Source organism: Patiria miniata, unplaced genomic scaffold (assembly GCF_015706575.1).
Source record: "Patiria miniata isolate m_02_andy unplaced genomic scaffold, ASM1570657v1 HiC_scaffold_24, whole genome shotgun sequence".
NCBI lineage: Eukaryota > Metazoa > Echinodermata > Asteroidea > Valvatida > Asterinidae > Patiria > Patiria miniata.
The window spans coordinates 8,585,478-8,605,942 of NW_024037063.1; the positions used below are offsets into that span (position 1 = coordinate 8,585,478).

A 20,465-nucleotide genomic window follows, 5' to 3' on the forward strand; every position below is an offset into this window, starting at 1 on the left:
GTGCAGGGGCATGGGCAATAATTTCTTTTCTCATTTTTAAATTGTTTTTCATTCATCAAAGTAGTTGTTTATAATTCCTTTTCGAAAATTAAAATGCAAGAAAATATGCAGACAAAAATACATGGTTATCAACTGAAGTACAGAAGAAACTTAACATTTACTAAAAGCAAGAGTATATTTAAAACCAGTGAAAAAATCCTTATAATTTTGAAACATTTTGTTAAATTACGCAGGGCTAGGGGGAAAGGGGCCAGGAATCGCCTCAGAGGGCTCCGCGCTCGCATTAGTTCTCGAAGCAAATGACCCAACAGTGTGCCCCGTCTGAAAAAAATCCTGGATTCCCGCCTGCTGCGCGATGTGTCGCAGAACGCGGCGATGCAGGTGTATAGTGTGAATTTAGAACTATCAGATACGGACTCATTGGTAGTATTGCACATGCCTAAGAGACGATTGTGAATGTAAAATAAAAGGGTAAAAGGGACCAGATTTAATATAGGAGTCTAAGTTCAGAAACAATTTGGCATTAGGTGGGTAAGAATATTCTGGTAGAGGACCAGTTTCGATTGTGACAGTTCCAGGAACGATTGTGACAAAGTTGCAGTCCAGACCATCACAAGTCTTCACAAGTCATGTCTTCACAAATCATCCAGTCCGAAGTCAAATCACAAGGAGTGCATACCTATGTACCCCAATACCTATGTTCCCCCAAACCCTAACCCTAAGGATTGGAGAACATAGGTATTGGGGAACATCGGGTGGACCCCGTCACATGCTATTCAAATGAACAGTGACAAGTGAATTCCCTTATTATTATTGCTCCCCAGTAACATGTTACCACACTTGCGAAAGGACTTATGTGAACTCGACTTGAACAGTGGGTTATGATGTATCATTACCGCGTGTGCATCCATCTGCGCTGTCTGCCTTGAAGCCCTGCCTACAGGGCCTGCATTTGTAACTTCCCATGGTGTTCTGACAGTAGAATTCCGGGGGACAATCGTCTGTGTCCTGCAAGCACTCATCAATGTCTGAACAATCAAAAGCAGCAGCCATGGTTAAGTGTAAGAGAATAAAGCAGGCAGGCCAGACACAATGCACTAGCATGTGCAACTGCTATTATTTTAGCAAGTTCCATCAAGCACCGGTTAGCGTATGGTATAGTTTTGCATGCTTAGTTTGTTCCAGCCAGTAATTGCCCTGCTGTGTCTCAGCTGGTCATACCGGTACTGCAATCCTCAACATCAAACTAAACACCGCAAAAAAAGTCCACACTCATTGGAGGGGCACAATTTTGAATCTGTTCATCTTATGAAAACATCATTTTAATAGACCTTTGATATCCCGTTTGCTACCAAAGACTGTAAATGGTCCAAAACTGACAACAGTGTATGAAAAATGATACAGTTTGAAAAGTTGCAAATTTAATGAATACGTTATTCAAGTGGACATTTCTGCATGACAGTGTGGCACTGCCTGAAACAAACGGCAGTGAATACCGATCGCACAGTGCTTGTATGCACGGGATCATGTGAAATTGAGTTACTGCGCTTTGTTCGGGCACTGTGCAGTCAATGGGTGCCAATGAATTACAGGCATGTGTGGATGCACTTGCAATTTTTCCTCGCGTATCTTGAAATTTGCAACTTTTCAAACTGCAGCATTTCTCATAAATCATTGTCAATCTTGGACAATTTACAGTCTTTGGTAGCGAACGGGGTATCAAAATGTAGCTAACAAAATTCCCCAGGGGTTTATATCATCGCAAGCACCACGAAGTGACGTATCTTCTATGGACTTTGTGCACACGATACGTCACTTCGCGGTGCGACCGACGATATAATCATCATCATAAAATGATCAGATGCAAAATTATGACCACTCCAATGAGTGTGGACTTTATTTTTTTGCAGTGTTTGTTTTGTTGTTGTATAATACCTAGAATGTGATACTGATACAAGGGATGTGATACAGCTACGGTTTACCCTTTGTTTTTTGGTACAGGATTGTGGGTATCCATACCTCTACATTGTTGAGTGAGTGAGTTGACTGTGTATCCGGTGCCACACGGTGAGATACGAGTGCATCGAAAGCTCCCAGGTGAGTTGTCACAGCGGAAGCCATCTTGACAATTGTGTGTTCCCCTGGCGCATTCGTCGACATCTGAGTGAAAGAAAAATGAATAACAAATTGTCACAACAATGAATGTTTTCCGAGGCTCCGACCCCTAGCTTTAACACAGTGCACTTTTGTAAACTGTAAAACAAAATTCACAAAGACAGAAAGAAAGAGATTTGCTTGGGAAAGAAACCATCCACAGAACGGCAGCAGATTTCACAAAACAGTGCATAACTTACGCCATGTGTAGGACTTATGCAACAAATTTAGTGTGCGGTTGCACAATAAACTTACGATTGATTTCATGAAACTTTGGCACAGCTGTGCAACGTTTTAAATAATCTATACTTCTTGGACAAAAACAAAAACAGCATTTACGACGGCTGTTTGAAAATATTTTTGTCTGAATTTCTTCGAAATTGTGTGGCAACTCTATACTCTGTCACAAGTAAAATAACAATTCTTTTACATCAAAACACAAAGCTGTGAGAGTCTAGTATAAACCTTGACAAGTTGTACAATAACAGGCTCCATGACGATCACAATTTGCTGGTAAAGTAGGTCATTTTCAGTAGCTAGGCAATAATCTGTGGCGCAAATGGACATAATTATGCCACTGCATAACGTTTCATGAAATTGGCTGCTGCTTCATATTTCAAAAGCTGCATGCAGCCATTAGTACATGTACCTACACAGAAAATGCCAGAATTCAAGATTTGGGTTCCATGATGTGCGATTCTCAATAGACCGCTTGCAGACGCGATCGATAATTGACGCGCGAAGGTGCGCGACGCCATGTTATGGGACAAATATGTGAGGCATTCTGGCAAAATGAGACAGAACTCGGCACAGGCCATAGTGGAGTTAAATGCAAAACACTGAATGGGGGTAATTTTTTTTTAATGTTCAGCTTTACTGATATTTATAACCTTTGATATAGCTGCCGCATATATTTTTAAAAAAAGTATAAAAATCGTGGAATAAAAGTTTTTTTAAGGAAAAAAAACAATTAGCATCTTCCATTTGCAACAACTACAAAACTCAAAACTTTACAGGCCGTTTTCTCAGTATTTTGCTTTTTGACATGCAGATAAATGCAGCCATAAACTTGTCAACTGAGTATCCAATTGAAGTGCAACAAACAGTATTGTAAGGAGAATTTCATTCTCTTTTTTAATACCTGCAAATCCTCACTTCGACTCTCAGTCAGTTGTGTCTCATTTTGCCAGAACGCCTCGCGTATATACAAACTTGCTGGGCTAAGGTTCTCAACTGAACATTCCTACCTCGGCACTGGATATTGTTAGATTCATCAAACACAAACTGTTCTCCCTCGGCGCATCTGGTGGTCTCGCAGTAAAACCCTCCTCTGTAGTTCTGGCACCGCTTGTGCAATGGGCATACATTTTCCTCCTGGCACTCATCAATGTCTAACAGGGGAATTAACACACAAGGTATCAGAAGTATTGTAGTTGACTTTCACAAGGCCTACAGTCCCAAATCAGCTCACAAGCTGTTTAAATGAACTGCGACAAAGACATATTGCTTATTACTGTTCATCCTCTGTTACTTACGACTAGATCTGTGACTTGACTATTGATTCACCAGTAACTGGGCTTGTGATGGTCTTGTGATGGACTTGACTAACTTCATTCTGTAGTGGAGTCCATCACTATTCCAGTCACAATTAGCCATGGTCCAGTGGTTACGGTGTTTGACTCATGTACGAAGGTGGGGTGTTCGAACCCTGCCAGGAACATGGTGTTTGTGCCCTTGGGCAAGACACTTAACTACAATTGCCTCTCTCCGCCCAGGAGTATAAATGGGTATCTGTGAGGGTCGAGGACCGATTGAGCGCTGATATCGGCTGCCGCGTGGTCCCATGGCCTGATGAATGGGGTAATAATTGTGAAGCGCTTTGAGATCGTTGATACCATGGAAAGCACTACATGAATACAATTATTATTATTATTAAATCAAAAAGTCAAATCACAAGTCCAGTCACAAGCAACAGGGGACGAACAACGGAGTGTGCAAGTCTCGCCAGTTCATATTTTCACATTTCATATGAATGTCTTGGCACCAAACATGGACTAGTTTATAGTCACTGACTCCCGTGCAAGAATTTACCGATTGGAAATTGTTATCTGCATTCTGCATGATTGATTATAAGGAGCGAGGTCAACATTTTTCATTTTATTATAGTCCTCAATTCGCAATATTTTCAATATGCTGAAAATTGTAATGCTTTCTTTCACTGGCCCCATTTCTTGTCCTTTTCTGGATAAGCCCAGTCAGGAAACAAAATCAAAGCGAAAAAAAAGAAGACTTTACACAGATCTTATACACGGTGCCCAAATGTACCGTATTCCCACAAAATCTTGCAGCTATCTGAGGCCAACTTGCATACTGTGGTGAAACTGGGGCAGAGTTGTGTAGGAGTCTAAGTCATGAATTATTCATGTTATTAATGGGCGCGTAGGCCAATCAGCAGCACGTATTGTGAATGCAATACATGTTGTGACACAGGCTGTTCGCGGGTCATAGCTGCGGTGAAAGGTTGGACTGATGGCGGCTGGTGTCGCGAGACAAGAAGTGCAGAGCAGCTAGCGATCGGCAGGTAGAGCTGTAGTGGGCTTAAGACTTATTATTGGGTCCGGATGAGTGTAGGAACAAAAGGGAGCAGGAGTTGTGAAGCTTGGGTTGGGAGCTAGTGGGAATCTGATTTTGTGGTGGATTGCTGGTCGTCTGTTCAACGCCGTACGGTGGGGTCAACTACTGGAAGGCGATCCCGTAATCATTGAGCTAGCTTGTCTAACAGGTTGACTCGTTGTAGTGCTCTGAGTTTTTGTGAGGGTTACCATTCTCGTGTAAGGGTTATCATCCTCGTGTGAGGGTTACTATTCCCTTGCCTGAGTTCTTGTGAGGGTTACCGTTCTTGTGTGAGGGTTAGCATATATTCCTGTGTGAGGGTTACCTCTCGTGTGAGGGTTACCATCATCTTCGTGTAAGGGGTTACCTTGTGTGAGGGTTACCATATATTCCTGTTTGAGGGTTACCATTCTCGTGAGGGTTAACATCATCTTCCTGTAAGGGGTTACCTTGTGTGAGGGTTACCATATATTCCTGTGTGAGGGTTACCATTCTCATGTGAGGATTACCATCATCTTCATGTGAGGGTTACCATCCTCGTTTGAGGGTTACCATCCCCTTTTGTAATCGACACTGACTTAGAAAACACTCCACGTAATTGTATGAGGGTTATTGCTGTTTCATTAGTGGTAGGTTATTGCTGTGTAATTAGTAGCGGGTTATTTAATATTGGGCATAGCATTCTGCCGCCTTACAAATATAACCATATTGAAAAGAGAAAACAAAAGGGCAAACAGATACTCGAATCCTACATTTACGAAACTACTCACAGGAAAATTAACAATTTCAAATGTCCCGGGCTGCGAATTTGTTGACCATCTCCCACGATGCACTGGGAAAAATGAACTCTACATGGTAAACTCTTGGTGGTGCACTGCATTGTGAATTAATTGCCCGGATTGTACCCCCATAACTCCATAACAATGGAATGCCTTTGTCAAAGTTCAGTTGAATAACTTGTGACTTGAATTGGGACTGGGTCACTCGATCGTGATTACGCCTCCCAATAACAAAAATCATCGCCCAACCACTGGAAACTTGCTAATCCTTTTTCAGGAGTGGCCTATTTTTTTCACAAGTGCCCTTGTTAATGTTGCACAAACAACTTAAATTGTGCTGCCATAAAGAGCACCACCTGTTGTCCATAAGCAGGCATGCAACTGGGAAATCACAAAAAAAGGGGAAATTCAAATTTTTCCCAGACTTTGTACAGTGTTTATCTATTTTCAATGGCACACATGGGAAGTAAAAAAAGAGGAAATCAGCTGATCCGAGGAAAAGTTGCATGCCTGCATAAGGGTCCACCCCAAAGAAAAGTGGGGTCAAGCCCCACCCCCTTCCCCCCCCCCATTTTTTTGTTTTGATTTTACGGACAGTGGAATGTTTAAAGATGATATAAGCACTGTTACACAGCGTTATTGGATCGATTAAGCAGCAATGTTGAGTTTGGTTGTTTTTGGATATAAGAGCGCTGTTACACAGCGTTATTGAATCGATTAGACAGCTACCTGTATGTTGCGTTTGATTGTTTTTGGATGTTTCAACATAATATAAAGGCACCGTTACACAGCCTTATTGGATCGATTAAGCAGCAATGTTGAGTTTGGTGTTTTTGTATATTTCAAGATAATATAAAAGCGCTGTTACACAGCGTTACTGAAGCGATTAGACAGCTACATGTATGTTGCGTTTGATTGTTTTGGGATGTTTCAACATAATATAAAAGCGCTGTTATATGCAGCGTTATTGAATCAATTAAGCAGCAATGTTGAGTTTGGTTGTTTTTGGATGTTTCAACATGATATATAAAAGGTGTTATGGGATCAGTGAAGCAGCATTATTGAGTTTCTTTGTAGCAAGGCTGCCGGCAAGAAGTACAGTGTACCTTCACATAGAGACGTTTCAACATTGTAAGTCAGTCCAGTGGTACAGTCCGGATTGCATGCGTACGAGCCGTCGGTGTTGCTACACACATGGCCCGCTGGGCAGATATCAATAATCTCTTCACACTCGTTGAGGTCTGTCAGAAGTCATCAATCATTTACATGACAACCAAACAGTAAGACTATAAACTTCCTTTAAAATCCACAAACAGAGTTATGCATAATGCACTTTTTCCTGATGTGTTTTACTTTGCTTAACATTGTGTAATAATTTGTAATGTATGCAGGGCCCCAATGGAAACCAGTTTTAAACTGTTTGGGAATATCCTGGGTAAAGAAATGTAATAAACTTAGGTGTTAAAAAGTCTGACCTGACAAAGTATTCTAAGATGACAATGAAATACACAAAAAGAACCCCCCATCCAATTTTTGTTCTTGTCTAAATAAGGCATAATAGGGGTGCATTCCACTCCAACAATTGTTAGAATTACGTGTTCCTTGGAAAGGCCCTTGCGAATGTGCCATCCCAATAGCGGATCCAGCATTATCGGAAAGGGAAGGGGCGTAGGGGGACCGAAAATGGAGGCGAAACCTGAACATACAAGCGGGCCATTTATTTGCTTATGTGGGTGAAAATTTCTGTCTTTGAAGTGATTAAATAACCAGTTGACAGCAGAAGAAACAGAAGAAAAAAACAAGACACACCTTCTTAAGAAAAAAAAAATGTGAAAAAAGGGGAGGGGGGATAAGATTGCAAATGCTTTTGGCAGACAGTTGGTCCCACTTGCAGGAACTTAGCCATTGTTGGTAATCGTTTTTTAAATTTTATGAATTTCTTATTTTAACTGGGTAGCCAATTCAGTGGCATCCACTGGTCTCCCATGGGGCCCAGTAAAGAGAAGACAATGTGAAGACATTAACGTTTTTAGGGGTGGGAGGAAAACCCCAGAAGAACATTCTGAGAAAAACCCATGGAATCAGGTAGGGACTGAAAACCCAATCCACATATTGGCCCGGGCAGGAATCAAACCCGGGTCACAGCAGTGGAAGGCGAGAAAAGTACCGCTATGCCAACCTGACTCCTTGTTAGCATACTTCCTTTATTTAACGTAGAATGCACCCCATGCACTGCTTGCACAACATAGATGTTGAACATAATCAAAGCAATATATAACCAGGACTGCATAATTAATAGGAACACAGCGTTTTGTGTTATTAACAGGAATCCTGACAAATGAACTCACCAATGCATGTTGTACCGTCAGAGTCCAAATCATAGCCGGTGTCGCAATAGCATTCATATGACGAGGCGTCAACAGACCGGCAAGCGTAGTCACAGGATGCATACAGGCAGCCCAGGGAGGGTGGAGGATTGTTCTCTGCAAGAATTAGTGAACTACATTGTACATTTCTCACAAATAAGAAGAATCACTTATCAATGGTGGATGGGTTCAGGCCCCATTATAAGCTTTCATTTTAGTCATTCGTGGAAACATTTCTTGGCAGCATTTCTATCAATCTTATTTCAGAAAAACATGTACCATACACTTCCTCATGTAATGTGATGCCCATTTTACAATCAATCGAAAGTAGACCTTGGACCTCTGGTTACTCTACGTTTTGTACTTTGTGTCAAAACAAAAAAATATTTCCTACTTTCAATCTTAAATAACGCTTTTGTTTAATTAAATTAAAATTTCAGATCATGTAAACAAGACATGACAAATTTTATGAAGCGAGTTTCATCATCTTGGTGAGAGAGGGTGAGATTTAAACACCATACGAAAAAAACACTCACTTTTTAAAATCCGCCACTTTCGACTTGGCGATCTCCAATGTCAATACAGCGCTGGAGACGGTTGCGGAAGGCACGTGCTGCTGCCAAAAGCTTCTGAAGAAGTGCTGGATCACCTCTGTTGTCATTGCACACCTCCTCGATCGTGTGTTGCGCCAAACGATCGAGGAGGTGTGCAATGACATCAGGGGAGATCCTGCATTAATTCAGAAGCTATCGGCCACAGCACAGCACCCTCTTCAGTGCTGTATTGACATTCTGAAAGTGAGTGCATTCTGTGTAAAGACAGAATACAGGGCGAGTAAAAAACAAAACGAAACCCAAATGGCCACTCACCAAGACAACTATATCCATTTTCTTGAAGCTCATATCCATCATTACAACCACAGACATAGGAGCTTCCATTGGGCTGACAGCGTTGCTCACAGGGGGACTCATCGCATGCGTTGGCCGGCTCTTCTCTGTCTGGAAGGTTAAAAAGAAAACTGACAAGCAAGTAGAAGCAAATCACAAACAGTGTGGCATCTTGTGTTTGCCTCATTGTTGGCCTCACATTTCAACTGCATTGATCCCAGTTTGCCATCCTCCAGATAGGTAGTTAATGTTGCTAGCATCATGACTTGGGGCATGATCCCACATGACCTATTTAGTGAACACTAGGCAGGCATGCAACTTGGAAGTAACGGAAAAATGAGGAAACTCTTATCTTTGCAAGACTTTGTACAGTGGTTTTCAATTTGTAATGGCAAAGTGAGAAGTGAAAAACAAGGAAATCAGCTGCATGCCTGACTAGGGGTCTTTCGATCAGACTGAGGGCTATCTCTGAAGATAGCTCCAAAGCTAGCAAGCTCTGCCAAAATAGTTGTCGTTTGGACACAACTTAACTCCGCCTTTGGAGCTATCTCTGGAGTAAGCCAGGGCCAATACTAGCCATAAAAATTTGTGGGGCTAGCTCCACTTTTAGCTATGTGGCTTATGACCTAGCTCCATCCTTTGCCGTTTGGACGCAACTGACCTGTCATTCAATTTTGTCTGATTCACCAAGTCACCCATGAACATATATTACATAACCTATGACCTTTTAGCTCCACTGCAAGAGGGTGAGATTTAAAACCATACGAAAAAGTTCTCACTTTCAGAATGTCAATACAGCACTGGAGACGGTGGTGAAAGGCGCGTGCTACAGCGAAAGCTTTTGAAGGAATGCAGGATCACCCCTGATGTCATTGCACACCTCCTCGATCGTGTGTTGCGCCAAACAATCGAGGAGGCGTGCAATGACATCAGGGGTGATCTTGCATTCCTTCAGAAGCTTTCGGCCGCAGCTCGCGCCATCCGCCACCGTCTCTAGAGCTGCAGTACCAAAACAATTAGCTCTACCAAAAGCTCTACCGAAAGATTTTGAAGGAATGCAGGATCACCCCTGATGACATTGCACACCTCCTCGATCGTGTGTTGCGCCAAACAATCGAGGAGGTGTGCAATGACATCAGAGATGATCCTGCATTCCTTCAGAAGCTTTCAGCTGCAGCTCGCGCCATCCGCCACCGTCTCCGGCGCTGCAGTACCAAAACAGGATCACCCCTGATGACATTGCACACCTCCTCGATCGTGTGTTGCCCCAAACAATCAAGGAGGTGTGCAACGACATCAGGGGTGATCCTGCATTCCTTCAGAAGCTTTCGGCTGCAGCTCGCGCCATCCGCCACCGTCTCCGGCGCTGCAGTACCTACAGAACTCAGAAGTACAAACAGGATCATTTCGGCAGTTTGCCGAATGATTCGTTCGAATTATGGAAGTATTATTACCTCTAATGCATGTCATGTTGTCAGCAGCAGCCAGAACATAGCCCACAGGACACTCACAGACAAAGGAAGTGATCAGATTGACACATTTGGAACTGCACAGTCTGTGGTTGTTTTCCCTGGCAAGGGTGCATTCATCCACTGGATACACAGAAAAATACTAAATTGCATTACCTAACATTTATGTTGCACAACACCTATTCCAGGTATGCAACTGGAAAGTAACAAAAATAGAGAAGAAATATCAAGTTTTACAAGACTTTATGCAATGTTTTTCAATTTTTAATGGCATTTATCCCTAACTCCCTAGGGGATGTGCAAAATCATATTGAAATTGGAGGATTCAGGACTGTTAGGGATAGCTATAGAGAATACATGTATACAACATTTGCTTTTGCTGTCGTTTTCAAAAATGGACGGATTTGGGGGTTCGTATTTTAAATCAAATATTGTACTGACTTGCTTCAAGTTTTGTGTTCAGTGAAAAATGCTGGAAAAACCAAGAAAAATATTTGTGTTTCTGTAGCCTGGTTCCCTGACCCCACTTAAGATGAAACAAAGCAATTTATAGACGTTGGGAACTTGTAAGGTCAGGGAACCAGTTGGCTTGTAGCGTTTACAGGTGTGTAATCAATTGCAAAGAAAATGCGGACTAACTAATTATGATAAATTGGGAGCAGTATTTGATAAAAAAAAGTTTTTTCCAACGCTGGTCAGTCGACCAATGTTGGAAATCGATACAAAAATACCACTTTTCTTGAAATGCAGCAGCAGCCAGAATTGATTAATTTTGGGGGGGAGGGGGGGGTACATAGTCAAAGAAAAGCTACATATTAAAAAGATGTAACATGATTGTCCATACCGAGACCCCACTTTATCAAACTCTAATGGCAGAACATTTTAAGCTCTTGCTAGCCAGAGCAACCCCTAAACCCCACACCAAACCATGGCGGACTCCAACATTTTAGCAATAGATTCGATATAGAATTACTCCAACACCCCCCCCCCACCTCAAAAACAAATTATGTCAATAGGAATATCACAATGTCCTGAATAAACAGATGAACTATAAATGCAAGACCAATAACTGTTGTTAACATTATTAGTTATCACCTAGGTAATAGTTCTACATGTATAAGGGCACTGAATGTATTCTTTGGGGCCGGAAATGGCTTTTTACAGATAGTCAATTCCTAAAAGACGATGGAGTCAAATTTCTGATTCTAAGTTGAAACCAATTCTAATTCCATTTCCACCTGGAGTGGCCTTTAGCCAACCCACTTTTTTTTTTTTTACTAGTGGTACGCAGTGTGATGTCTACAGGCAAAACATAAGTGTATCCACATGTTTTTTTGTTAACGGTACTGGGTACTTACTGTCATTGTTACTGCTTGCCCTTCCACAGCAATCCCGGAAGGCAAAATCACACTCTGTGCCAAGATCAGTGCCATCACAGGGTGCCGACTCATGGAACGCCTTAATGCCAAGCTCACAGCATTCACAACATGTCTGATACCAGGGAAACCACAAGTCACAAATTATCAGAAAGCCTGGTTCAGCAATTTCATTTAGTGCACATCATATGCACAGGGCCAGATTAAGTGTTTCGTAGGCCCTTGGCACCAGTGTTCCATAGGCCCTATTCTGCCCATGGCACCATCACCATGCAATTTCATGTTGATGCTAATAAGCTATACCATGGGCGTCCATCGCTTCTCAAAAGTGAGGGGGGGACATACCTTGATCAGAAAAAAATAATGAGAGTGCGTAGCGCGAAGCCCTTATTGCGTGGGGTTCTGGATTTTAGATGCTCTGTGGTGCGATCTGAGGCAATTTCTGAACACTTAAATCCTTAAGGGCCCCGAACAATTTCGGATTCTAGATGCTCTGTGGTGCAAAAGACAATTTAACCAACATTTTGAGGTCGGAGTAATTGAATCAGCTATTTGGAACTACAGAATCAATATAGACTACATTTTTATTCGGAGATGAAAAAAAAGTATGGGGGGGGGAATGATATGATACCGCCCCCCCCCCCCTTTAAACCAAAAAAAGTGGGGGAGCTATACTGAACAAGCCAGGCCAAACTGGTAGCTCAAAAAGCCTGTAGGCACACTGTGGTATTTTTGTAGGACCTCAAATTTTTTGTTGGCCCACCCCCTCAATCTTTTGTAGGCCCTAGGCACAGTGCCTACTGTACCTATTGGATAATTCGGGCCTGCATAATTATGCACACATGAACACAACTTAAAGGGAATATACATCATTTGCTTTTGCTGTAATTTTCAGAAATGGATGGAATTGGGGGGTTGGAAATACATGTATATAGCAAATATAATTACACTGACTTTTTTGAGGTTTTGGGTTCGAAAATGCTATAGTCTGGTTCCCTGACTCCATTTAAGAAGAAACAGAGCAGTTTACATATATTGGGGAATTGTAAGGTCAGGGAACCAGTCTAGCTGGCTTGTACCCGTTCATAGGTGTGTAATCGATTGCAAACAAGTGCGATGGTCAACTGGGGCCAGTATTTGAAAAAAAAGCCAATTTTTCCAACGCTGATCGGCCGATCAGCGTTGGAAATTGATACAAAAATACCACTTTTCTTGAAAATGACAGTATACCAGGTGCCATGATTTTACAGGATGCTTTACACTGTCATTCACTAACAGTCCAGCAAGGTATTTCAAAATGATTTGGTAGTTTTATTTTTTGATGTTTGCAAATGTTGTATTTTCCCTTTAAGTTAATTATAAGGATATTTCATCAATGACATTTTGCAACTTTTAGATGTCCTTTTGGCGAACAGTTGGTAGACTTTTTTGAACTAAGCTGTATGCAAAGTGTGTCAGTCTGTCACTATTAGTGTCAGATAAAACTTGCAAGCAGCGATCAATGTTATGGGCAGCTGGAGTGTTCTGCAGTAAGTATTGCATAACTGTTGAGGGCTCTAACCTGCTAAAAGGATGAGAATGAACTGCTGTCGACAAAAAAGTTGTTTCTGACAACAAAGCGCTTCAAATTTACAAACAAAATAACATTACAGATCTGACGTGCTTTTTTTTTTCTTCTTTCAAATATTCGAATTGGCAAAAAGCTATTAGAATATTCTTTCAATGAACGAATATTTGACTCTACAGTATATTTGGGATAGCCCTAGTACCTACATTTCGAGCTTTGCACAAAAGTTTCTGGTTTTGACAGAACACATCACAGGAATACCTTTTCAATTGAGCCACATGAATCTCCCTGGACACGGTCGCAGCTTCCAATGTTGGCACGCGTGAACAGTCCATCGAAGCACATGTTCCTCTGCAGTTGCTTGATGCAGCAGGATCGCATCATGACGTGGCAGTCTTGGATGTCTTCGTCTTCCATTGGTCCCATGTCCGGGACCGGTTCCGAGTCAATGGCTTCACAGGATGAGTGCTCGTTGGCGTACTCTGCCCCAACATCGCAGCAGATGGAGATAGAATGCTGCAGCTGAACAGCTGGTACACAATAAAGAAATAAAAACAGCTGCTTTCATTTTGTTTCATTACACATTAGAAATCTGTCCTACCTGTTACACCTTGCATGCCCTCATGCCACTCGGTGTTTTTTAAAGATTCATTAGACTAAGGAGTAAATTCAATGAAAAACAATGCCATACTAGTTGCTATCAATGATTTAAACAGGCAGAAGAATGTAACTTAGGGAGAGGAGGTAAGCAGCCAATAATTATTGGGTTATTCTAAGTTCGACTTGGGTAATTATCAGCATCCAGACTCCAACCAGTCTTAAACACAGTGTTTAATACCCGCCAAGCACATATTTATTCCAATTCATAAACACCTTTCAGTAAAAAAAAAATCAAAGGTTTTCGGTCCAAAAGTCAAAACAAGTGAAAAATTATAAATTTCCAATGATTTTAAATTTAATGAACAATATTACTTTATGTTTTTCGAAATACCCTTCTAGACTTCACTGAGAGAAGTCGTACACAACTCCTTACATGTATATGGAGATTGGTGCACGCGTCGTGCGTACTGCATGAGTGGCGCAGAATGCAGCTGTGCCGGTGTAGTGTGAATTTAGGACTACGAGTACTGACTCAGTGGTAGAATTGTGCATGCCTAAGTGTGATTGTGAAGGTTCAACTAATAAAAAGCTAAGTAAAGGCACTGGATTTCATAGGAGGCCAAATTTCATGTGACACTGGAAAATGTTTAAGACCGGAGAGCCAGTCTTTATCAACTGTTTAAAATTAAAACCGGCCGCATGATGGACTCTCGACAAAGAGTAATGAGTAAACTGTTAGGTATTTATTAATATATTTTTATAAGTTATTCATAAATACCTGAGACAGTTTACACATTCCTCATGTTCCTACTGGTCAAGAGTCCGGAACGAAGGTGATTTCGCGGATAAAACACCGGCTGGTTTTAAACACAATTCCTGCGTTCTTCTCCCATGTGCAGTATGCGCTGCACATGCCACAGTTCCCATCTTAGCACATCGTACATGAGGCACATACCCATAATCATAGACATGGCCAGGGGTGTTTCACAAAACATGAAGTAAATTGTTGAACACAATTGTTGGATATTTGTGAATTTTTGACTTGTTCTGACTTTTTGACCGAAAGGTATTTATGGGCCATTAAAGACCATTATCATGTTGCAGCCATTTGATTTTTTCCCATTCAAATCAATGTAAGTGAGGCTGGATAGCAAGGCTGGAAGGAAAAATAGTCTGGTTCCTTTTTGCACAAAAACTTATCAGTCAGTACAGTTGTTGGATACAGGGAACATGACTGAAATGGTGGCACTGGCAGCATGATAAAGGTCCATTGGCGACCAGGCCCCCTACTAGCTGGTTTTAAACCTATGTACTTGCACATATTTATTCCCTTATTATGTCACTCAGTAAAAATGAAGCATTTATCTCCGAAGGTGTAAAAGCATGTTCCCCCCCCCCCCCAAGCCAAAACATCATATATCAAAAATTTCACATTAGGCCAAAAAAAAAAGTCTTTGGTTTCTGGTATGCGCGCGCGTCGCCGCAGCTATGCGCGTCGGCAAAATGAAAAAGTTTTTTTTTCAATACAAGATGATGTCTCAAAACCGCCAAACTCACTGGTTTGACTGGAATTCTGCTGCTGCACAATTTTAACGTGTTTTTAGATGGGGTTATGATCGAGAATAAGCTTTATGTGGCCTCTCTGGACTCCCATATATTTGCACAAAGTTTAGTCGGGCACCATTTGCAGTCATCAGCCGACATTTGAAGCAAAAAAAAAAAAAAAAAAGGTAAAAAAAAAAAAAAAGCCGCGTCGCCGCACCACTTTTGGGGCAAGCTCCATACCAGAAACCGGAGACTTTTTTTTTGGCCTTACACAAATGTTTTTATTAAAGGGAATGTACATCATTTGCAGTTGTTGTAATTATCAGAAATGGGTATGTGCACAAAGTACACTACCAGCTAAAGTAAAGATATATTGTGAAAGCTGGCAAGACAAATTTGGTTGGACTTGGACACCAATTGAAAACTAAAATTGAGAATTTTAGAGAACAATATCATTTGAAGAAAACTGACAAAGTCTGGATTTTTTCAGTATACAATCTGGACCTGGAAAACGTGGCTTTAAGATTGGCACAATAAAAAGTTAGCTATTTCATCAAGGAATCTCAGGAATTCCCAGTTTGTAGTAACAGGTGTGACACAGGTGTAGGTAAATAAACATCCTGGCTGGAGCCCCAGAGGGTCAAATCAAACACATGTGGATGTCATTAACAAATAGATGTAGCAGTCCAGGAGCTAGCTCGGGTTATGCAATGAGCGCTACAAGGCCATGAGCAGATGGTATATGGAGCACCACTACTGCATCCGTGCATTTGGGGAAACTTGGGTGAAATCCCTCTTTCTAGTTTTGGCATCATCACTGCATGTAGGTTGGATGGGGGGAGGACCAACTATTGCAAAAGATTTGCAGTATTTGCTGGATATTAACACTTGAAACTAATGTGCCTATCAAATGTTTCCCCCACCCCTCCCACCCCGCGCTGCCCCAGGTCCGATGTCGGATGTTGTTGTCTACAAGCCAATTTTATAATTACAGCAATAAGTTATACATGTGACGATGTATGATTATCATTGTTTGTCCCCCAAAAGCCCCAACATTTTTTTCTTCAAAATGAGTGTTCATCACAAAAGGGAAAGGGGCATTAAAGGGAAAATACAACATTTGCAAACATCAAAAAAAAAATTTAACTACCAAATCATTTTGAAATACCTTGCTGGACTGTTCGTGAATGACAGTGTAAAGCATCCTGTAAAATCATGGCACCTGGTATACTGTCATTTTCAAGAAAAGTGGTATTTTTGTATCAATTTCCAACGCGTTGGAAAAAACTGGCTTTTTTCAAATACTGGCCCCAATTGACCATCGCACTTGTTTGCAATCAATTACACACCTATGAACGGGTACAAGCCAGCTTGACTGGTTCCCTGGCTTACAATTCCCCAATGTAAGTAAACTGCTCTGTTTCTTCTTATATGGAGTCAGGGAACCAGACTACAGGAAAATGATTGTTTTTCTTGGTTTTTATAGCATTTTCGAACCCAAAACCTCAAAAAAGTCAGTGTAACTATATTTGCTATATATTTCCAACCCCCCAATTCCATCCATTTCTGAAAATTACAGCAAAAGCAAATGATGTATATTCCCTTTAATTGCATAAGCATTTTTTTTTTTAAAGATCATGACAATGGCAATATCAATATGCCCTCTCAACACACACGAGGAGACAAAAGAAATGGTTTGTAAAATGTTTGCTATCAACTACAGGTATTTCAATTTCATAAATCACCATTAAAACAATTTTTAAAAACAATTTTAAATGCCATTGGGCAAAAAACCGAAGGCTCAGTATCAGTTCATGACAAGGTTCAGTATCAGTTCAAGCCTACTGATACAATGTATGTGTGAAGCACTTCATTCAATTTCAATTACCTTGTCGCATTCTGTGAATTCCGTAGACGGAAAAAAAAACCTGGGCATTTTTGCTAGAGACTTTCTTAATGCCGGGAAACCAATGACACATTCCATATGTATGTTTTCAGCAGACATCATAGCCTTTGTTACTTTTAGTGGCTGGGCTGTACTTTCTACAGTCCTGCAAAAAAATCGCGTGATCATTTGAAGGATCTTGGGGATTACGGATTAATAAAAGTACAAGGAATTTGATTTGCAAGGAATTAAGGAAAGTAAAGAATAAAACTAAGGAAAAAAAGTTGCAACCTGATACCACTTTTTTCTTCATATATCATCTTAATGAAGGTCATTCATTGCAAAAATGATAATAAGACATGAATCTGGGACTGAGAAACATTTAAAATTTTGTTGGGAAATACTTAGACAATTTTCTTGACTCTCCGTAGACTTTGCACACAACCGCTGAAGTGGCGTCAGGTTGCAACATTTTTTTTCCGAATCAAAAAAATGAATGTGATGACAAATCTATTAAAACTGAAACTGAGAAGTAAAGAGATCTCTTAAAACTACTTTCAAAATAAATAAATTTAGCACAAAACAGAAAAAGTTTAATACAAACAGGGTGTCCTGAAAATAATGGTGCACGTACACCCCGCCATTTTCTCCATTACAACCGGAATTTACTGCAAATGTGTACACAATCTTCAAGGTTACAGATTTAGATTGAGAATACTGTTTGTTTAATTAAGATTGCTTTTGTAAATCCAGAGATATGTTTGAATAACTGCGAAGCCAAAAAAACATGCTATACCACTTTTAGGAAGCGAGTGCTTCAAAGATCAGACAATGCCAGTATGGCTTTTTTTATAACATTATCCCTATGGGTGTAAGACAAATATTCCATTCACACGACAATAATTGTTCTTATGTTGAAACAATTTGATAGTACAGACAGGTTCACTTCTTTAAAACTTCAATGAAAGAGTTCAATTAAATATAAATATATATTGCACACTCTGCTTAAAAATGTTAAAATCACTAACACTACAGTAAAGTGATTTGGTTTTAGACTACATGTAGGACTATACTGATTTTAACTGCTTCACAGAAAGTGGCACAAAATGGGTTTCTTGGCTTTGCCGTTATTCAAACATATCTTTGGATTTACAAAATTAATCTCAATGAAACAAACGGTATTCTCAAGCTAAATCTTATTACCTTGAAGATGGTGATGTACTCACTGGAAGAAGAAGAAAAACATCCGCAGAAAATTTTGGTTGTAAATTAGCAAAAATGGAGGGGTTTACATGCAGCATTTTTTTTTCAGGACGCCCTGTATGTATAAATTTGTCACCAGAATGAGAAAGGTAGGCATGTGGCACTCCATGGCGTAGTTAAATTACCAAAAAAACCAAAAAAGGGCACCCCAAATTCGATTCAATACAGCATGGGTAGTTTCCATGGATACAAGCACCACACATGCATGTACATGACATACATGTACAGTCCTTGCAAGGGCGAATCCAGGGGGGGGGGGGGAGCAACCATGCCCCCCCAAAAAACAAACCCAATTTTTTTTTTAAAGTGACGTTGTAATAAAGGCAGGCGCGCACTCTGCACAACACCATCTTTTCCTCAAAAGAATTTGGTCAAAGTGGTCAGAAATTGCCTCAGATCTTAGTTTACCACAGAGCATCTAGAATCCAAGAACTTCTAGAATCCAAACATTTGGATATTGTGTTCTGGATCCCCCCTTATTTTTGGACACTATCTGACCATTCCTTGCTCTTAGTAACCTTGAACATGTTGAAAGTTCCAGCTTACTAGGCAGGCTTATTAAATGGGGGGAGATTCGCCAGTAGATCTTCCATGTCATGAGCTTATAAGTCATAGTATTTAACTGGAAATTTCAAGCGACCATGCTCTTTGATCCGACTATCAATATCAATTATCATGATTATCACGACTGTCACCCTGCATGCCCTGTCAGAAACTTGTGAGCCGTATTTGAAAACACATGTACACAAAACCATGGAGTGACAAAACCATGAAACCATGAATTCACAGTCGATCAATAACAGCAATTATATGATTAATACATACAGACATGACAGAACCAACATATCTTCAACAACCACCTTAATAATAATATGCAACAATTGCACTTTAAATGACAAAACAATGACAGACAGACAGAAAAAAACAAACATACAAATAAATTGCTAAACTTACCATTGGCTGTTATGAGAAATGCCAGCAGAACTGAAGCTACTTGATGCCACATTTTTTTTATTCCCCGCACAGTGTATATCCACACAGTACACAAACTTCTTCCAGGCAGCTTGAGCAGTGTTCAGAACCTTGAAAAACTGAAATACACAGCAAATCTAATGCCGCTTGTCTGTAACAAAATGATTGAAGCTAGATTAACAGATCAGATTTACTCTCCAAAAAGATGTCACAAGACCTGTGTTTTTGTGAAAAGTTAGTTCACAAACTTGAACAAGTAGTAAAACAATTGAACATGTGGGAAAACAAATCCAAACTCATGTTATGAACTTGTCAAAATCTTAGGGAATGCTACAGTGACTTGCCCATGCGCATTGGCTAAAATCTGAGAGCACCCTACTGACTGCGCACCGTCTACAAAATAACTGAAGCCAACACCACTGCATGCACTGCACTCAGCATGGCCCATATGACACCAGTAAATCAATACATGTACACTGGGGTGTCAGAGCATAGAGCAAGCAGTCTCTGCATGTACCAAGTTGTAATTGTGGGTTTCTGGTTCCTGGTTTTATGGCCCCTTTGGGGTTGTCAGCTTGGACCAATAAACATTCCAAGGGCAGAGGCTTAAAAGTTTGTAGGATTGTGGTTATTAGACTGTGGCCAGGAAATGCATGCCCAATTAAACAATAGCCTGATTACAATGGGAACTTGTCAGACAAGCACATTCTTGAAATTGTTACAGTGTTTATTAGTGACAGTTCCTCACATCAAAGGTGTCATCAGGAACTTACTCCATGATACAATGTAATACAATGTAATACAATGTAAATTGTAATACAATGTAATACAATGTAATGCAATGTAATACAATGTAATACAATGTAATGCAATGTAATACAATGTAATGTGTATGTGCTAATGGGTTAAAATCAATTGCACAGGCTCATTCTAAAAATTGAATTCTAGTAAAGCTGGTCTCAGACCATTTTCGTCTACGAGGTCTACAA

General features: G+C 40.6%; 1 protein-coding gene across 4 annotated transcripts in view; it reads right to left on the bottom strand.

Annotated features, from left to right (window-relative positions):
- The window catches only part of LOC119731995 (fibulin-1-like), a 37,676-nt gene extending 17,652 nt beyond the window's left edge, over positions 1–20,024 (bottom strand). The window contains exons 1-11 of one of the 4 annotated variants that reach the window (XM_038205337.1): positions 19,821–20,024; positions 19,459–19,595; positions 13,473–13,741; positions 11,627–11,759; positions 10,254–10,391; positions 8,782–8,910; positions 7,895–8,029; positions 6,653–6,787; positions 3,402–3,545; positions 2,020–2,160; positions 897–1,028 (exon numbers count right to left, since the gene is read on the bottom strand). In XM_038205337.1, coding sequence (XP_038061265.1) covers positions 897–1,028; positions 2,020–2,160; positions 3,402–3,545; positions 6,653–6,787; positions 7,895–8,029; positions 8,782–8,910; positions 10,254–10,391; positions 11,627–11,759; positions 13,473–13,741; positions 19,459–19,510 — 1,408 coding nt within the window. In that variant the 5' untranslated portion in view covers positions 19,511–19,595; positions 19,821–20,024. Of the gene's footprint in view, positions 1–896; positions 1,029–2,019; positions 2,161–3,401; positions 3,546–6,652; positions 6,788–7,894; positions 8,030–8,781; positions 8,911–10,253; positions 10,392–11,626; positions 11,760–13,472; positions 13,742–19,458 lie in introns of all 4 variants that reach the window. The other 3 variants (XM_038205339.1, XM_038205336.1, XM_038205340.1) reach the window with 3 other exon arrangements.
- Between the last annotated feature and the right edge of the window lie 441 nt (positions 20,025–20,465).